The following is a 16,899-nucleotide window of genomic DNA, read 5'->3' as shown; positions in this document are numbered from 1 at the left end:
GAAGCAGACCTGGTGCAAAGATGCTTCAGGAGAAGCTATAAGCAAAAGAACAGGCCTACGTCCCCGGTCTTGGAGGGGAGGCATGTAATGATTGTAATGAAAACAGGTGGACCATATAGAGTATGAATTCCCTGATTGGCCCACATTAACATCCCCAATCAGGGAGCCCTGGCTGACAGATAAAAAACAGGAGTTTCAGAGGTTCTGTTCCCTCAAAGCTGGCTCTGAGAGAGCTGCATCAGTGTGAAGTGCTATGCACATGTAAATAAAGGATGACTTGGCGATAGAATACTGGCCTCTGTGGAGTTATTTCAGATCATAATGTATTTAAAAGTATATTTAATTTTACAAAAAGTGTGAATAATGTGGAAAATAGAGTAATCAATTCATAAATTAAGTCAAATGTGGCAGGATGGGTGATGTGTTGTTGCTGGAGTCAGAGAAGGGAGAATGTTAGCTGGGCACTTTGCTCTAGAGGGCATTCATGCCCCTGGTTAGAACTGGTCTGAGATCGGGAACAGCAGGGTATAATTGCAAGTGACCCTCGGCCCCTGCAATTCTCCAGCAGTTACAAGGTTCTTGCAAGCTGTGTGGATGAGAATTTAGATTACAGGGAGGATGAGCGAACTGACCACAGCACTTCTGTGCAAGGAGCCATTCAAGTGAGGAGAGGAAATAGGAGCGCAGTCATGGTAAGAGAGTATCATTGGGGAGCTAGATACAGAGTTCTGCAGCCATGAGCAGGAGTCCCGAAAGATGTGTTACCTACCTGGTGCCAGGGTTAAGGACATCTCCTCAAGGCTAGAGAAGAATGTGGAGTGCAATGAGAGGGCTTACAGTTGTCAACATCGACATTGTTAGCAGCAACATTTCTAGTCATATCAAGGAGATTCTTCTGAAAGATTTCGAATAATTGGGAACTAAATTAGAAACTATAAGTTCTAGGCAAATCACCTCTCAATTACTAGCTGGGGCACAGGCAATTTGGCATAGGATAAATGAATGCATGGAGTTAAATGCATGACTCAAAGATTGGACCAGTAGAATGGGTTTCAGTTTATGGAGTGCTGGCACAGCACTGGGCTAGAAGAGAGCTGTTTCAGTGGGACAGTCTGCTCTTGAACCATGCAGAGGCTAGTGCCCTGCTCAATCAAGTAACTAGGGTTGAGAGGAACTTTAAACTAAGTGAGGTAGGCGGGTCTGGAAAAGGCGAAATGTGCGCTTACAAAGCCAGGATAGTGCAGAATTGTAGCTAGTTGGATAATGACAGCCAGTGTAGAACAGGAAGGGACAATATGTACAAACATAGAAAAAAAACAGCAGTGTATAGGGTCAAAGGGTGAAAAATAGTAAACAGGCAAAAAAATTAATGGATCTTTACTTAAATACTGATAGTATTCAGAACAAAATGAATAATTAATGGCGCAAAGAGGTGAACAGGTATGATCTTCAAGCTATTGCAGAGAAATGGTTAGGAGGAGATCAAAGCTGGGAACTAAGCATTCATAAGTATGTGATCTCTTAAAATGATAGGAAGAAAAGGATGGTAGTGTACCATTGCTAGTATGGGATGGAATAAGTACAAGAGCAAGAAATGATCTTGGATCAGAAGACACAGAATCCATTCGGGTTGGGGTAAGCAAGAAAAAGGGGAAGATGACACTGGCAGTAGTCTGTAGGCCTCCAAACAATAGCTGTTTGGTAGGAATCAAAAATCAGGAGATAAGAGGGCTTGTACAAAAAGCGTTATGTTAACCCTGGAGACTTTCATCTTCATGTAGATTGGGATAGTCAGATTGACAGAGGCAGCCCTATGAAGAATTCATGGAGGTTGTTGGGACAGTTTTCTAGAAAAATGTGTTGCAGATTCAGCAGTGAATCAGGCTGTTTTGCATACGATGATTTGTAATGAGACAAGTTTAATAAATAATATCAGAATAAAAGATTCTCTAGGCAACAGTGACCACAGTATGGTAGAATTTAGCATGCAGGTTGAGGGCAAGGAACTTGGGTTGCAGAGGACAATGCTAGGTTTAAATAAGGGTAATTACAATAGAATAAGGGTGTGGTTTGCTGGAATGGACTGGAAATGATGACATCTGAAGAAAATTGAGAAAAAAAATGGCAGCCATTTAAGAAAATAATTCTTGGCTCACAGCAGGGATATATATCCCAGTGAAAAAGAAAGATTCCAAGAAGGGGCTAAGTTAACCTGAGAAGTTGAGGCAAACATCAAATTGAAACAAAAAGCATACAGTGTGGCAAGCCAGAGGATTGGAAAGTTTTAAAAATCATCAAAGACATCGAAAACAAAATAAAGAGGGAGAATGTAAACTGTGAGGGTGAACTTGAAAGTGATAAAGTAGTACAGCAACAGCATTTTCTAAATAAATAAAAAGGAAGGGAGAGGCCAAAAGTAACCTAAGCCTTAAACAATGAAGCTGGGAAATAACAGTACAGCACCAGGAAATTATAGAGGAGTGGAATAAATACTTAGTGTCTTCTGCTGTTAATATAATAGCATTCCAATATTACCAAAGAATCAAAGGGTAAAAGGCATAGAGGAATTAGATATAATAATATCACGGGAGAAAAAACGTCAGGGAAACTGATGGAGCTAAAGACTAGTATATCCTCCAGAGCTGATGGGATGCATCGTAGGATGTTAGAAGAAAATAGCTAGGAGCAGGTGTAAATAATTTAGCCACCCAAGTAGGGCCACTTGAGTCTGCTCCACCATTTGATATGATCATATTTGATCTCATCTCGGCTTCAACTCCACTTCCTGCCTGCTATTCATACCTAATTAAAAATCTGTCCATCTCCTGCTTAGATTTTCTCAAAGTCCCAGCATCCATTGTACACTGGGATGAATTCCACAGATTCAGCCCCTTGAGAAAAGTAATTTCTCCTCATGTCTGTTTTAAATCTGCTTCATCTTTTTCTAAAATTATGAATTCTTGCTCTTGATTGCCCCACGAGAGGAAATGTCCTCTCTATGTCTACATTGTCAGTCTCCTTTAGCGTCTTACACACCTCAATTAAATCTCCTCTCATTCTTCTGAAACTAGCTAAAGAGTCAGTGGATGCACCAGTAGTGATCTTCCAAAATATCCTTACATTTTGGAAAAGACCCCAAAGGATTGGAACACTGCCAATGTAGCAAGTCTATTTAAAAAAAGGAAGGAAACAAAAACAGGTAACTATAGGCAAGTTAGCTTAATGTCTGCTATTGAAAAATGTTAGCATCTAATATGGGCTGTGATAGCACAACTGTTAGAAATACATAATACAGTCAAGCAGAGTCAGCATGGCTTCACAAAGGGGAAACCATGTCTGACATATATGTTAGAATTCTTCAAGGAGATAACACGCAATAGATGAAATATAATAATTGCAGCATTTTATAAGGTGCTGGATAATGGGGCTGTTTAATAACATGAGAAACAATATTAGCATGAATATAGGATTAGCTAACTAATAGAAGCCAGAGTTGGATAACAGCGGCATTTTCAGGATAGCAACTCATAACTAGTAGAATGCCATAGTAATCAGCACTGGGGCCAAAATGATCTAAACATAGATTAGGGAATCGGCTGAGGAAAAGTAAACGTGCAATAGCTAAGTTTACAGATGACATTAAAATAGATGGGAAAGCAAGTGGTGAGGGTGACACAGATTCTACGGAGAAATATAGACAGGTTAAGCAAATGGGCAAAAACTTGGTAGATGTGGGAAAATATGAGATCTTTAACAATTGAGAGGCTGAATATCATTTAAATGGAGAAAGACTGCAGAAAGCTTCGGTAGAAGAGGTTTTAGTTTCTCATGCATGAATCACAAAAGATTGTCATACAAGTTCAGTGGGTACCAGGGAGGCCATTATTCAAGCAAATGGTGCCCAGAAATAGGGAGGTCTTGCTAAAACTATACAAGGCACGGTTCAGATGACACCTAGAACACTGTGATCGGTTTTGGCCCCCTTATCTAAGAAAAACATACAGGCATTAGGCACAGTTGAGAGGAGGTTCACTGGATTGTTTCTAAGACAGGCATTTTTTAAAAATTACTAAGGGTATCAAAGGTTTTGGGGAAAAGGCAGGATTGTAGAGTAGAAGATTTTCAAATCAACCACAATCTCATTGAATGGTGAAGTAGGTAGATGGGTTGAATGGCCTGCTTCTGCTCCAATATCCGATGGTTTAAAAAAAAATGCATGTTTCTTGTTTGCAGTGCCCCACTTGCTCCAAATGTTTCCTCACCCGCAGTGACCTACATGTGCATGAATTGTCCAGGCACCAGAGGGAGAAGCTGTTTGTGTGTGAGGAATGTGGTCATAGAGCTTCCACTCGTCATGGCCTGCAGTTGCATATAAAATCCAAGCACAGGTACATAATTCCTATGCATTCTTCTTTATGTATTGAGGCAGTTTACAAAAAAGGCACTTGTACACAGATAGTATAAGCACAACTTCTTTATTCTGTCCACAATTAAAAATCAAAATGATGGATATTGAGTGCTGAAAATCTACATGTGCATAGAGATTCATAATTTGCTCAATCTGAATTGTCATAATAAATTACCAAAACAAAATGCGTAACTGATACTAGGTCATTTGAGGGTAGGGATAAAGAAGGAAGATGAAAGTTATCGGACAGTTAGAGAAAGGAGTGCAGTGATCTTAGGTTTGGGGAAATCCAGTATCAAAATAATTACAAATCAATTATGGCAGGAGAGAATTTGTGAAGAAAATGGACTTTGTCAAGTGCAAGCTTTCTTCCACTGAGCTGAAATTAGTTATGGTGTTCATCAGACAGGCTTGGATGAGTTATGACTGTGCCTCCCCATTCAATTGCACTCTAACTCACTCACACCAAATCAAGCTGACATCATTGTTACACATTCAGCCTGTGGAGAAGGTACCCCCCATTGTCAGAATCTCTTGTTACAAAGGAGAGGTCAATCCTACACTGATAACTCAAATTGAAACACCAAGAGAAGCACACCTCGTCTCCTAATCTGTTAAAAGAAGTGTGAAAAATGGTATAACCTGCCTCTCACCTCCCTTTCCCCCACCAACAATCTGTTGTAAAGGAGTAGTAAAACAAAAGAAATCCCTGATACTCAGTTTATAATCTACAAGTAACAATTTATTTATCTAATGCTAACAATAAATGAATTAACAGAACTATTAACAAGTCCCCCTAAATTACTAACTATTCTTGAATAGACAAAATTCTAATGGTTTGCTGTGCCAATAAATATAATTCCCACTAATATAAACCAAAGTAATAAGAAAAATAAATTAAAACTTAGACCCTCAAAATTGCAGCTAGGATAAGTCTTGAAGAATGCTCTGTACACTCACTCCTGTTAAATTCCTGTGTCAGGAATATTAGCTAAGAGTGCCTTTGTATCTTTAGTTGAGATGATGATTTTCTGAGAGCTTAGAGAATTCTGTGAGAGGCAGTGACTTTTTCTTTTAGAGCACAGAACTGTTCTCTTGGCACATAACAGTTGATTCTCACCCTGATTTTCAAATGACTTCTTTTATACGCTTGATGACCTAATAATTTCATGACCTAATGTCCTATGTCGTCAAAACCATCAGATTTAAATTTAGTTGGGTTTTGGTATCTAGGGTCTGATTTAAATTAATTATCTAAATTCAAAAACCTGGTGTATTGGTAAAAATGCAGTTTTGCCTGCTAACAGTATAGCCTTTTGATACAATTCTTGAAATTGAAACAAATTGTATGTGCATCTGCTGCTACCTGCAGACATTTTCTTTAAAATCTACAAGCCTAAAAAATGCATCATCCTTTTAAAAAGGTCCACACACTGTTCTCCATTATTATTTTACAAACATCAAATTCTAACATCCTGCCTTCCAATCCACAAATACTCTATCCAATTTTACAACACACAACTCCTTAAAAAAAAGAACTGTCATGATGAAAAGATGGCTTTTTTTTTTCTCTCCCTAAATCGTAACACCATTATTACTAAATCCATAGGTCATTAATCTGGAGTTACACAGTTCGTACTAATTCTATATAAATAAATAACATTGAACATTACCATTTCTATCCTCTATATACATTTTTCCTTCAAACCTGTGATAATGCATCTGCAATTACATTTTTACAACTTGTAACATGCACAGTCTGTAATATAAATGCTTGCAACGTAAGACTCCAATGAAATAGTCTGGTTTTTTTATCTTTAAATATTTCCAAAAATGTCAACACATTGTGATCAGTGTACGTAACCATCTCCAATATATTGTTTGCAACATAAACATTAAAATGTCATTAAGGCCAGTGCCAAACTGAATAACTCATTTTCAACATTTGAATATTTTCTCTGGTGAATGTTGAGTTTTTTTAAAAAAACCAATTGGCCTTTCAATCCCACCATCATCCCACTGTAATAGCACAGCTTCAACCATCACTCATGTCAATAGTAACTTCAAAAGGTTTGAAGAAATTTGGCATGACTAACTTGGTGATTAGCACTGCTTTTAAATTCTCAAATGCCTCTTGGCATTGTTTTGTCCACCAAAACTTTGTTTTTCTTCAACAAATCCATCAGTGGTGCCACCATGCTACTAAAGTTTGGTACAAACCTCCGAAAGAATCTGCACAGTCCCAAAATCATAGCACCTCTTTCTTCGAGGCTGGTCTTGAAAATTCCTCAACGGTCTTCGTCTTCACGTTCCTCGGTGTCATCCTTCCTTGTCCAATGTTGTGCCATAAGAATGTCACTTCCGCCTTCACAAAGTCTGTTTTTTCCAAATTTATGACCAACTTTGCCTTCTGTAGCCTCTCAAAAAGCTCTGCCAAGTGCGCCATGTGATTTTTTCAAGTGGCTAAAGATCACTAAGTCATCTACATAGACAGCTCAAATAGTCAATCCTGCCACACCTCTGTTCATAAGTATTTAAAATATGGCTGGTGCATTCTTCATTCCAAAGGGCATTACTTTAAATTGATATAGCCCATCTGGGGTTACAAAAGCAGAAACTTCTTTCACTCTCTCCCACGAAGATACTTGCCAGTAACCATGAAGTAAGTCCAACTTTGTGATGTAAGTAGCTTTTCCAACATTTTCCAGACAGTTCTCCAGCCTTGATTTGGGCACAAGTCTGATTTAGTTATGGCATTAAACTTCCAATAATCTACGCAGAATTGTTGAATACTGTCACGTTTGGGAACCAACACATTTGGCGAACTCCGCTCACTTTGACTCACTCAACAATGTCTTCTTGGAGCATCGCTTTCACTTACATCTGTACCTGTGCTATTTTGAGAGGATTAAACCTATAAGGGTGTTGTTTTATTGGAACAGCCTTCCCTACGTCCACCTCATGTACTATAATATTAGTCCTCCCCATTCTATTTCTGCATATGTCCTCATGGTGTTACAAGAAGTCTTTCAATTCAGTTATCTTTTCCTGAGATGGATAGCTTACTACCCTATCCCATTCTTTAAGGAGTTCCTCATTATTCAATTAATTCTGAGGTAGATCAAAATCCAAGTCATGTGGATTTGAGTTTTGGAGTAGATCTGTAGCTCAGGTTGTGGGTGTTGTGGTTGGTTGGCTGGCTGAGCTGGGTTGTTGTTCCACAGAGGTTTCGTTATCATGCTCGCTAACCAGCTTCTGATGACGCGTTGGTGTGTTTACCAGCCTGGAGAACCATAACTTCGACTGGGACAACACCAAGATCCTGGGACAGGTGAGGCAGAGATAAGCACGAGAATTCCTGGTAGCATGGCACTCCACAAAGCATGCTATTAATAAACACATTGAACTCGACCCCATATACGTTCCATTATAGAGGAAACCTGGGAGTGAGGCAATCCATCGCAACGGACCCCAGAGTTTAAAAACCAGGCGGGAAAACACACTGACGCGTCATCAGAAGCTGCACTGGGGATGTTATCCAGCACGGTAATGAAATGTTTGCGGAACGTTTTTTCCTATCCAGCATCTTTACCAGATAATTCATCTGACATAACTTTTTCTCAATCTGATAGGAACCACTACACCTCGCTTTGAAGGGATCTCCTAGCACTGATGACGACACCAATACTTTGTTACCATGAGCAAATTTTAGATTTCTTATCTGCTTCTTGCTTCATTTGATGCTATGCCACCTTCAAATGTTGTCCAGCTAATTTACCTAATTGTTCTCTCACTTCAGATACATAATCCAACTGTGAGACCTCTGACTTCGAACTTATCAACTTTTCTTTAACTAATTTTAAAAAGACCTTTTACTTCCTGACAGAATATCGATTCAAATGGAGTAAACTGAGCTGATTCATTTGGAGCATCTCTGATAGCAAATAATAGAAATAGGATATCTTTATCCCAATCATTCAGGTAATCCTGGCAATAAGCCTTCAGCATAGCTTTAGGGTCTGATGCCACCTTGCCAGTGCTCCCTGGGTCTCAGGATGGTAAGCACTTGATTTAAAGTGTTGGATGCCTAAACTATCCATGAACACCTTAAATAGTTTGACAGTAAATTTCGACCCTTGGTCTGGGTGAATTTCCCTGGGTAGTAGGAAAAGAAAACAAGCAACTCCTCTACAACCTTCTTGCCTTGACACTCCATAATGGAATTGCCCCCAGAAATCTGGTAGACACATCCATTATTGTTAGCAAATACTGTTTTCCACTTTTGGTTTTAAGTGGGGGGCCTATACAATCAATCATAACCCAAACGAAACGTTCTTCAAATGCAGGAATTGGCAGCAAAGGTCCTGGTTTTATTCCTGCCTGTGGCAATCTTACCATCTGACATGTATGAAAGTTATGGCAAAATTCAACCACAGTTTTATGCAATCCAGGCCAATGGAAATGCTTCTGTATCTTAGCCTGAGTCTTCCACACTCCTAGGTGACCTCCTACAGGTAATTTGTGTGCTACCTGCAATACTTCCTGTCTGTACACTACTGGTAAAACAATCTGCTGAACTTCTGCCCATTTCTCCTCTGCACTAACCTGCCAAGGTCTCCATTTCCACCATAGGATTCTATCCAGAATGTAATAACATTCTGAAATACATTCTGATTCCTTTTCCAAATAGGCTTTATGATATAAATCTTTTATTGTTTCATCTTTTTGTTGTAACTCCATTAGTTTTTTCAGAACTAAACACCTTTCCTTTTTTCCTTTACCATTTTGTCAAACCGGATGTCAGCTAGTTGGACGTCAACTCCTTTGTCTTTCTCTTCGGTTTTCCCCTCTTGCTTTAAGTTATGACTGTGGTATCTTGTCACCCCACAATATGGAAAATTTCCAGGGTATTTTTCTTCTAACTCTTTAGTTCCCTGGTTTTCTTTCAGCTTCTCAACTACAGTGGCATCATTCCCACCTTTGGTCCGGCTAGGTCATTCCGAAGAACAAACTGTGTTCCTGGTCTAGACACTTTTTCAATGACTCCCACTGTCACTTCCCCAGTCTTTACTGGGCTTTCCAGCCTTATCTTACATCGGGGTATGCTAAATCTTGCTCCATTTATTCCACAGATTATCAGTTTCTTGGGTAACATTTCAGGAGGAGTGCAAATCTCTTACTATTAGGGACTGACCAGCTCCCAAATCTCTGAATAACCAGATGAATTGGCCATCCTTTTTCCCAGTGCCTCTCTTAATCCACCAGCACTGTGACTTTGTGTCCCACCATCTATTACAGTAGAAACACCTGAGGCCTGTTTTACTTCTTCATATTCTCTTGACATCTCATCTGACAGCATTGCAAACACCTCACTAGCCCTACTTACCAACTTGGTCTGAATTAGGTTACCTACACAGTCTCTGGCCAATTCATCTGGTTAGCCAATTTCTCAAAAGAAATGAAAAAGGCTTCTACATTCTTTTTCATCAAATTTTGGTAATGTTTTGATATTTGTATTTGTATTTATTGTAATTATTTGTATATATCCCTAGCAGGTCTTTGGCTGCAATGAGTTTACTCATCATCACTCTCCTCCTCACTAAGCCTAACTTCCAACTTCATTTCCATTTTTCAAAATTGACTTTCCTGTTTAATTTGCAATTTCCAATTTCAAACTCTCTTTCTCCATTTCATCTCTCTTTTACCCTTTCTCTTTTTCTTTCCTCTGTTTGTAACCATAATACATACTGTTTCAGTTCCCTTTCTTCGCTCTCTTTTTCTCTATCTAACTCCAAATGTTGAATTTTCACATTTGTTTTTTCTATCTCTACTGCACTTGCTTGTTTCTCTGGTATACCTACATGCTTGACTAACTCCTTTACAATTTCAGCTTTCCTCTTATCCCTAGTTAAACCCAAATCTAGCCTCTTTGTTGAGTCCAAAAGTATATTCGTTCTCTGTCTTTCTAAATTTTCTTGGCAAAGTTGGGTAAACATCCGCAAACCCCAAAACCTCAGGCCTTACTAGTCTGAAAATGACCGAGCTCGGAACCTAAGTGGACTCGGGCCTGGTTAGCATTAGGATGGGAGACTGCCTGGGAATACCAGGTGCAGTATGCTTTTGAGTGGCACAATGGCTCAGTGCTTAGCACAGCTGCCTGAGAGCGCCAGGGACCCGGGTTCATTTCCCCCCTTGGTCTGCGTCGAGTTTGCACATTCTTCCCATGTCTGCGTGGGTTTCCTCCAGGTGCTCCGAGTTCCTCCCACAGTCTAAAGATGTGCAGGGTAGGTGGATTGGCCACGCTAAATTGCCCGTAGTATTCAGGGATGTGTAGATTAGGTAGTTTATAGGGGAATCGGTCTGGCTGGGATGCTCTCGGGTTCGGTGTGGACTTGTTGGGCCAAAGGGCCTGTTTCCACACAGTAGGGATTCTATGATATAAATCTATGAACGTCTTAACATTGCTAAGAGTCATTCCTTCACTTTTGATTTAACCAACCACAAGTAACCAAAATTAAACAGATTTTCCACTTCGACTTGAGTTTTATTCTAAAGTTCTAGGACCATAATCCCCAACTCTGTTTAAATCTGCTGGGACCTTTGTACCCAAAATCTGTTCAAATCTGTCCAAATCCATTCAGTTCCCAGTACACGAACCAGCCAGACCCTGGACTTGAGCTGCCAATGTGTTAGGAAGGAGAGGTCGACCCCCCTCTGATAACTAAAACCGATACATCCAGAGAAGCTTGCCTTGCCTCCTATCTATTAAAGGAAGTGTGAAAGTTGATATAACCTGTCTCTCACTTCCACCCGCCCTATCTATCATAAAGGAAGGATTAAATGAAAGAAATCCCTGATACTCACTTTATAATCAGTAAGTAACAATTTATTTATCTAACGGTAACAATAAACGAACCAACAGAACTATTAACAATTCCTCCTTAACTACTAACTATTCCTGAATAACAAGATTCTAATGGTATGCTGTTCCAATAAATTTTACAAGTCCCACTTACATAAATCAAAGTAATGAGAAAAATAAACTAAAACATGGGCTCTCAAAATTACAGCTAGATTAAGTTTTCTGGAATGTTCCATGCCATCTCAGGAACCCCTTTCTCTGTTGAATTCTTGTCTCTGGACTGCTAGCTAAGATTGCTGCTGTATCTTTAGTTTAGGTGTTGATTTTCTGAGAGCTTCGAGAATTCTGTGAGAGTCTGATTCTTTCTTTTATAGCTGAGAGCTGTACTGTTGGCAGATGACAGTTGACACTCACCCCAATTTTCAAATGACCTCTTCTTTTATACCCTTGATGACCAATTAATTTCTTACAGTAGGATTGGTCTGAGGCTGTCAAACCAATAAACTTAAATTTCGTTAGGTTTTGGAATCTAGGGCCTGGTTTAAATTAATTGGCTAAATTCAAAAACCAATTCTCTTGCTAAAAATGCTAACAGTACAGCATTTTGATACGTTTCAACTTTAAGAACTCTGTGCATCTGCTGCCGCCTGCAGACTTTTTTTAAATGTCCAAGCCTAAAACAAATAATCTTTTAAAGGGACCACACACTCGTTCCCCTTATCATTTTACAAACATCAAATCCTAATGACCTGCCTTCCAATTCACAAATACTCTACCCAACTTCACAACACTGTACTGCACATGACAGACTAGCAGTCATAAGCCAAATGGCCAACACTTTCAGACAATATCTGCGATCCTCAGTTTGATATTTTAGGTGGTAAGTCAATTCCTCTTCGTAAACATTAGTTGAGACTTTTCAAGAGATTGTTAGTTTGAATTTCTGCTTGAGATGTTGCTGCTTTGACAGAGGACAGTGCCTGGAACACGATATCATTGACAAAGACATTGCAACAATCAAAAGTTGACAGAATTACAATAGAATTTCCAGAACATACATTGTTAAACATTTTAATTAAGTTATTAAAATATAATAACTTGGCTTTAAGATGATTGACAAAAGAAGCAGATGGGATATCAAATCACTTTCCATGGTGATTTATTCTGATCTGGAATACATTTCCTGAATGGCTGTTAGAAAAAAGATTAAATAAAAACTTTCAAAAGGGAATGGGATACATTCCTAGACAGTTAAAATTTGCATACACATAAAGAAGCAGCCAGGATATGGAATTGATTGGATACCTTTTTCAAAGTGCTAGCACAGGTATGAGGTGGCAAATGGCTGCATGGTTCTGTGAATCGTTATTGGTGGAATTGAAGGGTTTAGTCCCTTCATTTCAGCTTCCCAAATAGGGGATCTGTTCCCTAATTCCTATTCCTGACATTTTCCCATTTCCTTTCTTTCCCTTAGCTGAAGTACATCTGGGTATATTGAGGGTTTTTTTGTCTAAAGTACAGGAACAGTTGTTTGAGAAATGGGAAAGTTTATAACAAGGACTCTTTAAAGAGGGTATATCACCAGTATAGTTGGTGCTGCTATATATTCCGGCAACGTGAATTGGCAATAACACAACTGACGAATAAGGAATTGCTATTTCTGTAACACGGTGCCATCAGTATGTGGAGGAGTATGCGTCAACATCACATGATCATTTTCCAGGCTTTGTCCTGAGGTTGCACTGTGTTAGCGCCAAAAGAGTCTCCGCGCTGGCATCACATGATTGTTTCACAGGCTTTGTCTTTAAAACATGCAATGTTGCGTCAAAAGAGTCTCTCCTTCATCCTATGGGCCAGGGTGCAATAGCAGCTTTTAAAGCTAATTATTTAGGTGCACATTTAAGAGGCTTATTGCAGTCACTGAGGGGGACAGGAACAGTGTTCTTCAATTTTGGAAGAGCTTTAACACCAAGAATGCAATTAACATTACTGTGGAGACCTGGGGTAATGTCAGTAAGGACTGCTTGCATGCAGTTTGGCGGAAGCTTCTCCCAGACTTCTTTCAAGATTTTAAAGGCTTTGATCCATCAGTGGAGCTCCCAAGAATCAAAGAGCATTGTGTTGATCTTGCAAAGTAATTTGGATTTGAAGAAGTGGAATGAAGATGTTTAAGAGCTGCTTGCGTCCCACGGTGAAGTCCTCTCTACAGCTGATTTACCATATCCTGTCAATGAGGGGCAAGTGAAAGCTGGAGATGAAGATGAAGTTCAGGCTGCAGCACCAGGAGAGTTTTCTACATCTGTTTTGTCTTCTTTACTGAGGGAAATTGAGAAGCAGTTGCAGCCCTTAGAGGACAGCGATTACAATGTAGAACGCAGCAGGATAGCAGTTCACAGAATAAGGTCTTATTTGACACTCTTATGAACACTTACTTGTGAAAGAAAGGCAAAGCAGCAAAACTAATGTCTTTTTTAAGACAACACCCTAGAAACAGTCAGAAGACAATGAACCACAGCCATCCACTTCTGGATTAACTACTTTTCACCCTAACCCTGCAACCACAGCTGCAGCTGAAGGTGGTGCCAGTGACAATAGTGATGACCCCCAACTCCTGCATTAACAACAGAGTAACCTCAAAATCTCCTCCCCCATCAAGTCATCTTTACATTTTTCAAAGTAAAGTGTTAACTTTATTTCATTCAGTATGAATTAAACATTTATTCAAACTACTATCTTTTGTGTTAGGTTTTTGAGTGATTTTGGGTGATATTTTTGGTTGTCTGCCCTAACCCTGCTTTTCCCATAGGCCCCGTTATTTCTATAAGTGCCATTTTTTTAATTTCACAATGTTGCACAGCAACACAGCTATCGCGCTTTGGCAGAACCAATGGTGCTGTAATAATCTTTTGAGATACCTATACATGTGTTGACTTTTCTGTTGAGAGACACAATATTGACCAATCTTGTTTTGAAAAGCAATTTTTTTTTCCTTTTTAAAGCTCCAAACTTCCCAAAGCGATTTTTGCTCTCAAAGAACTTTTGTCATTATTTTAAATGGGAAAGATGGCAGTCAATTTGGATGCAGCAAACTCCCACAACCACCAATGTGACTATGACCAGAGAGTTTGTTTTAGTGATGTTTGTTCAGATTGTAAAGAATATGTAATGTGTGGTGGGGAAAAGGAATCATGTTCACTTTGTTTTTGTACCTCTGCTATAGGAATGAGCGGCCATACATTTGTGAATTCTGCAACCGTGGATTTACACAGAAGGGGAACCTGAACGTCCATCGACGGACACATACGGGCGAGAAGCCCTTCCAATGCCATTTATGTGGGAAAACCTTCAGGATTCAAGGTGGGCAGTTGCCTCCATAAGTTATATGAAGCTTGGGTCTTTGAGTGTTTACAGCTCCGTAACAGAGGAACCTATACAAAATTCTCTTGGTGAGGGTAGAAATGGTAGACTGATCAACTGGTTCTGCGCCAATACCATACAGTGTTGCCTTCCCCGACCTCTGCTGAGTTGTCTGCCGTCTTAGTGCAGCACTGGGGTCTAAGTGTAGGAGACAGAATTCGGAGTTGGATAATATTCCTGGATTGGCACATAGGCAGCCAGTTATCCAACAACCCTCTGCTTATGCACTCCAGGCTAGGTAATAATACCTTCTCTACAATAGGCCTAACTATATTAGCTGATATTGGTAAAAATAAAGCTGTCAGATCATCATTTCAAAATCTGATTGCTCCATAATGTCCTTTGCAGAAGAATGAGCAGGAGTAGGCCATTTGGCCCCTTGAGTCCACTCAAATATTCAATACGATTACAGTTGATCTGATTGTGGTGTCAACACCTATCTGTCCCTCATAATCCTTGATCTCCCTTGTTGCATGAGAATATATACAGACATGAATATATTCAAAAATTCACTGCTGTCTGAGAAGAATTCCACAGATTACATGTATCACAGGTAATGAGTAAGGTTAAATCAACTTTTAAAGACAGGACACAAGGTGAAATTAACTGATCTTGTCAGGTTGTTGCCAGAAAATGAGGTCTTTGCCAAAAGAGGGTAAGTGACAGTCGTGGGCTTTGATTTCACTAGCCTGGGTTAAGTAGAAAACACTCAGTTCAATCACTTTGGGATAGAGAGAGCAGCTGATGGTTAAAACATGAGATGAAGACATAATCAATGAGATGAAGTCAAATCAAGTGACTTACTGAAGATTCTATTTTGATTTTTGTTCCAGCGAGCTTGGACAAACACAACAGGACTCACACAGGTGAACGGCCATTCAGCTGTCAGGTCTGTAGCCAGACCTTTACAGAGAGGGGTCCTCTCCATCGTCACATGGCCAGCAAACATCAGGAAGGGCGGCCACATTACTGCAATATCTGTGGCAAAACTTTTAAAGGTAATGTTTCGTATATAGCATGGTAAGGCAATATTTTGTTTCCCTAGCCTTTCCTAACAAGTTCTAAGAACTTTACTCCATCAGTGAAAATGGACTTGAATACAGACTGGCTGGTATTAACAACATAACTAAATTTTAATTTGCAATCTGGGCAGCTAGTTTTTTTTTGCATTTCTTTTCTTACTGCCATCAACTTGGGGGAATTTGTCAGAGTTCCCAGTTGCAAACGAGTGATTCTTGCTTGAATCTTCATTTGGAATGTTGCAGGAGGGACAGTTATGAACTCTCTCCCAGCCACTGTGATTCCACAGTCTCACTCAAACTCATCTTCCAATTCAGTTCTGGTTGGGATGAACAGATTTTTGGTCTCTCCAAATTAAGGGACATGAGGAGTGGACAGGAAAGTGGAGCTGAAACTTGTAAGAACACCAAAATAGAAGCACGACTGAACAAGTCCAAGAATAACCCGGTGTGCCCGAGTGTACCCAGCTCCTGCAGAACTCTACCTGAAACAAAGTCACCCCCTCCTTTGAACATTTGAGGAATGGTGAGAAAGAGAAGCATAGTTGATGAATGTTGTCGCTAAATTTAACTAATTGATCTGTTGCTTCATTTCAGCCATTGATCAGTTGCGTGTACATGTGGGGAGGCACAAAGGGGTGAGGAAGTTTGAGTGCAGTGAATGTGGCTATAAATTCACTCGACAGGTGAGACCCTTCATCTATTGATCAGATTTTAAAATATAAAATTTGCATTTTAGTTCTGCAAATACTATTGAATTCTCCCAATATTGAAATCAGCCAAAGAGATTGTTGAGGTAACGAGAGGAAGAGACGAGTACTGCCAGCCAAAGAAATCTGCTATGACTAACTATATAGAGTTGTGAATAGGAGAGTAATTTAAGGAGAATCTAGATCAGAAAGGAACAGAAGATTTTGCACATAGGTTGTGATAAGGGATGGGAGATGGGCTCATGTGAAATATGAACACTGGCAAGGATTGATTGGGCCGAACAGGAGCCTTTTGTTGTTTTACAATTTCTCTGACATTAACTCACATTAAATCTCCGGACCCATTTAGAACAGCTTACAGTAAGGTGTCACTAAGCAGCAACTTTAAAATCACTAGCTGTGATGAATGTCACAGAATAATGTCTTCTTTGTAAACATAAGTAAAAAATGCTAGAACTGAACAGAATGGAAGACAGGCTAGTT

General features: G+C 39.6%; 1 protein-coding gene across 7 annotated transcripts in view; it reads left to right on the top strand.

The window, feature by feature from the left end:
- The window catches only part of zbtb48 (zinc finger and BTB domain containing 48), a 45,297-nt gene that overhangs the window by 21,016 nt on the left and 7,382 nt on the right, over nt 1–16,899 (top strand). For all 7 annotated transcript variants that reach the window (XR_007250479.2, XM_048561290.2, XM_048561289.2 and 4 more), the window contains 4 exons: nt 4,234–4,388; nt 14,491–14,627; nt 15,521–15,685; nt 16,304–16,392. Coding sequence is in view for 6 of the 7 variants with exons in the window: in XM_048561290.2 (XP_048417247.1) it covers nt 4,234–4,388; nt 14,491–14,627; nt 15,521–15,685; nt 16,304–16,392 (546 nt within the window). In the remaining variant the exon portion in view is untranslated. The remainder of the gene's footprint in view (nt 1–4,233; nt 4,389–14,490; nt 14,628–15,520; nt 15,686–16,303; nt 16,393–16,899) is intronic.

Source organism: Stegostoma tigrinum, chromosome 28 (assembly GCF_030684315.1).
Source record: "Stegostoma tigrinum isolate sSteTig4 chromosome 28, sSteTig4.hap1, whole genome shotgun sequence".
Classification (NCBI taxonomy): Eukaryota; Metazoa; Chordata; class Chondrichthyes; order Orectolobiformes; family Stegostomatidae; genus Stegostoma; species Stegostoma tigrinum.
This window is presented reverse-complemented; position numbering and strand designations above follow the sequence as displayed.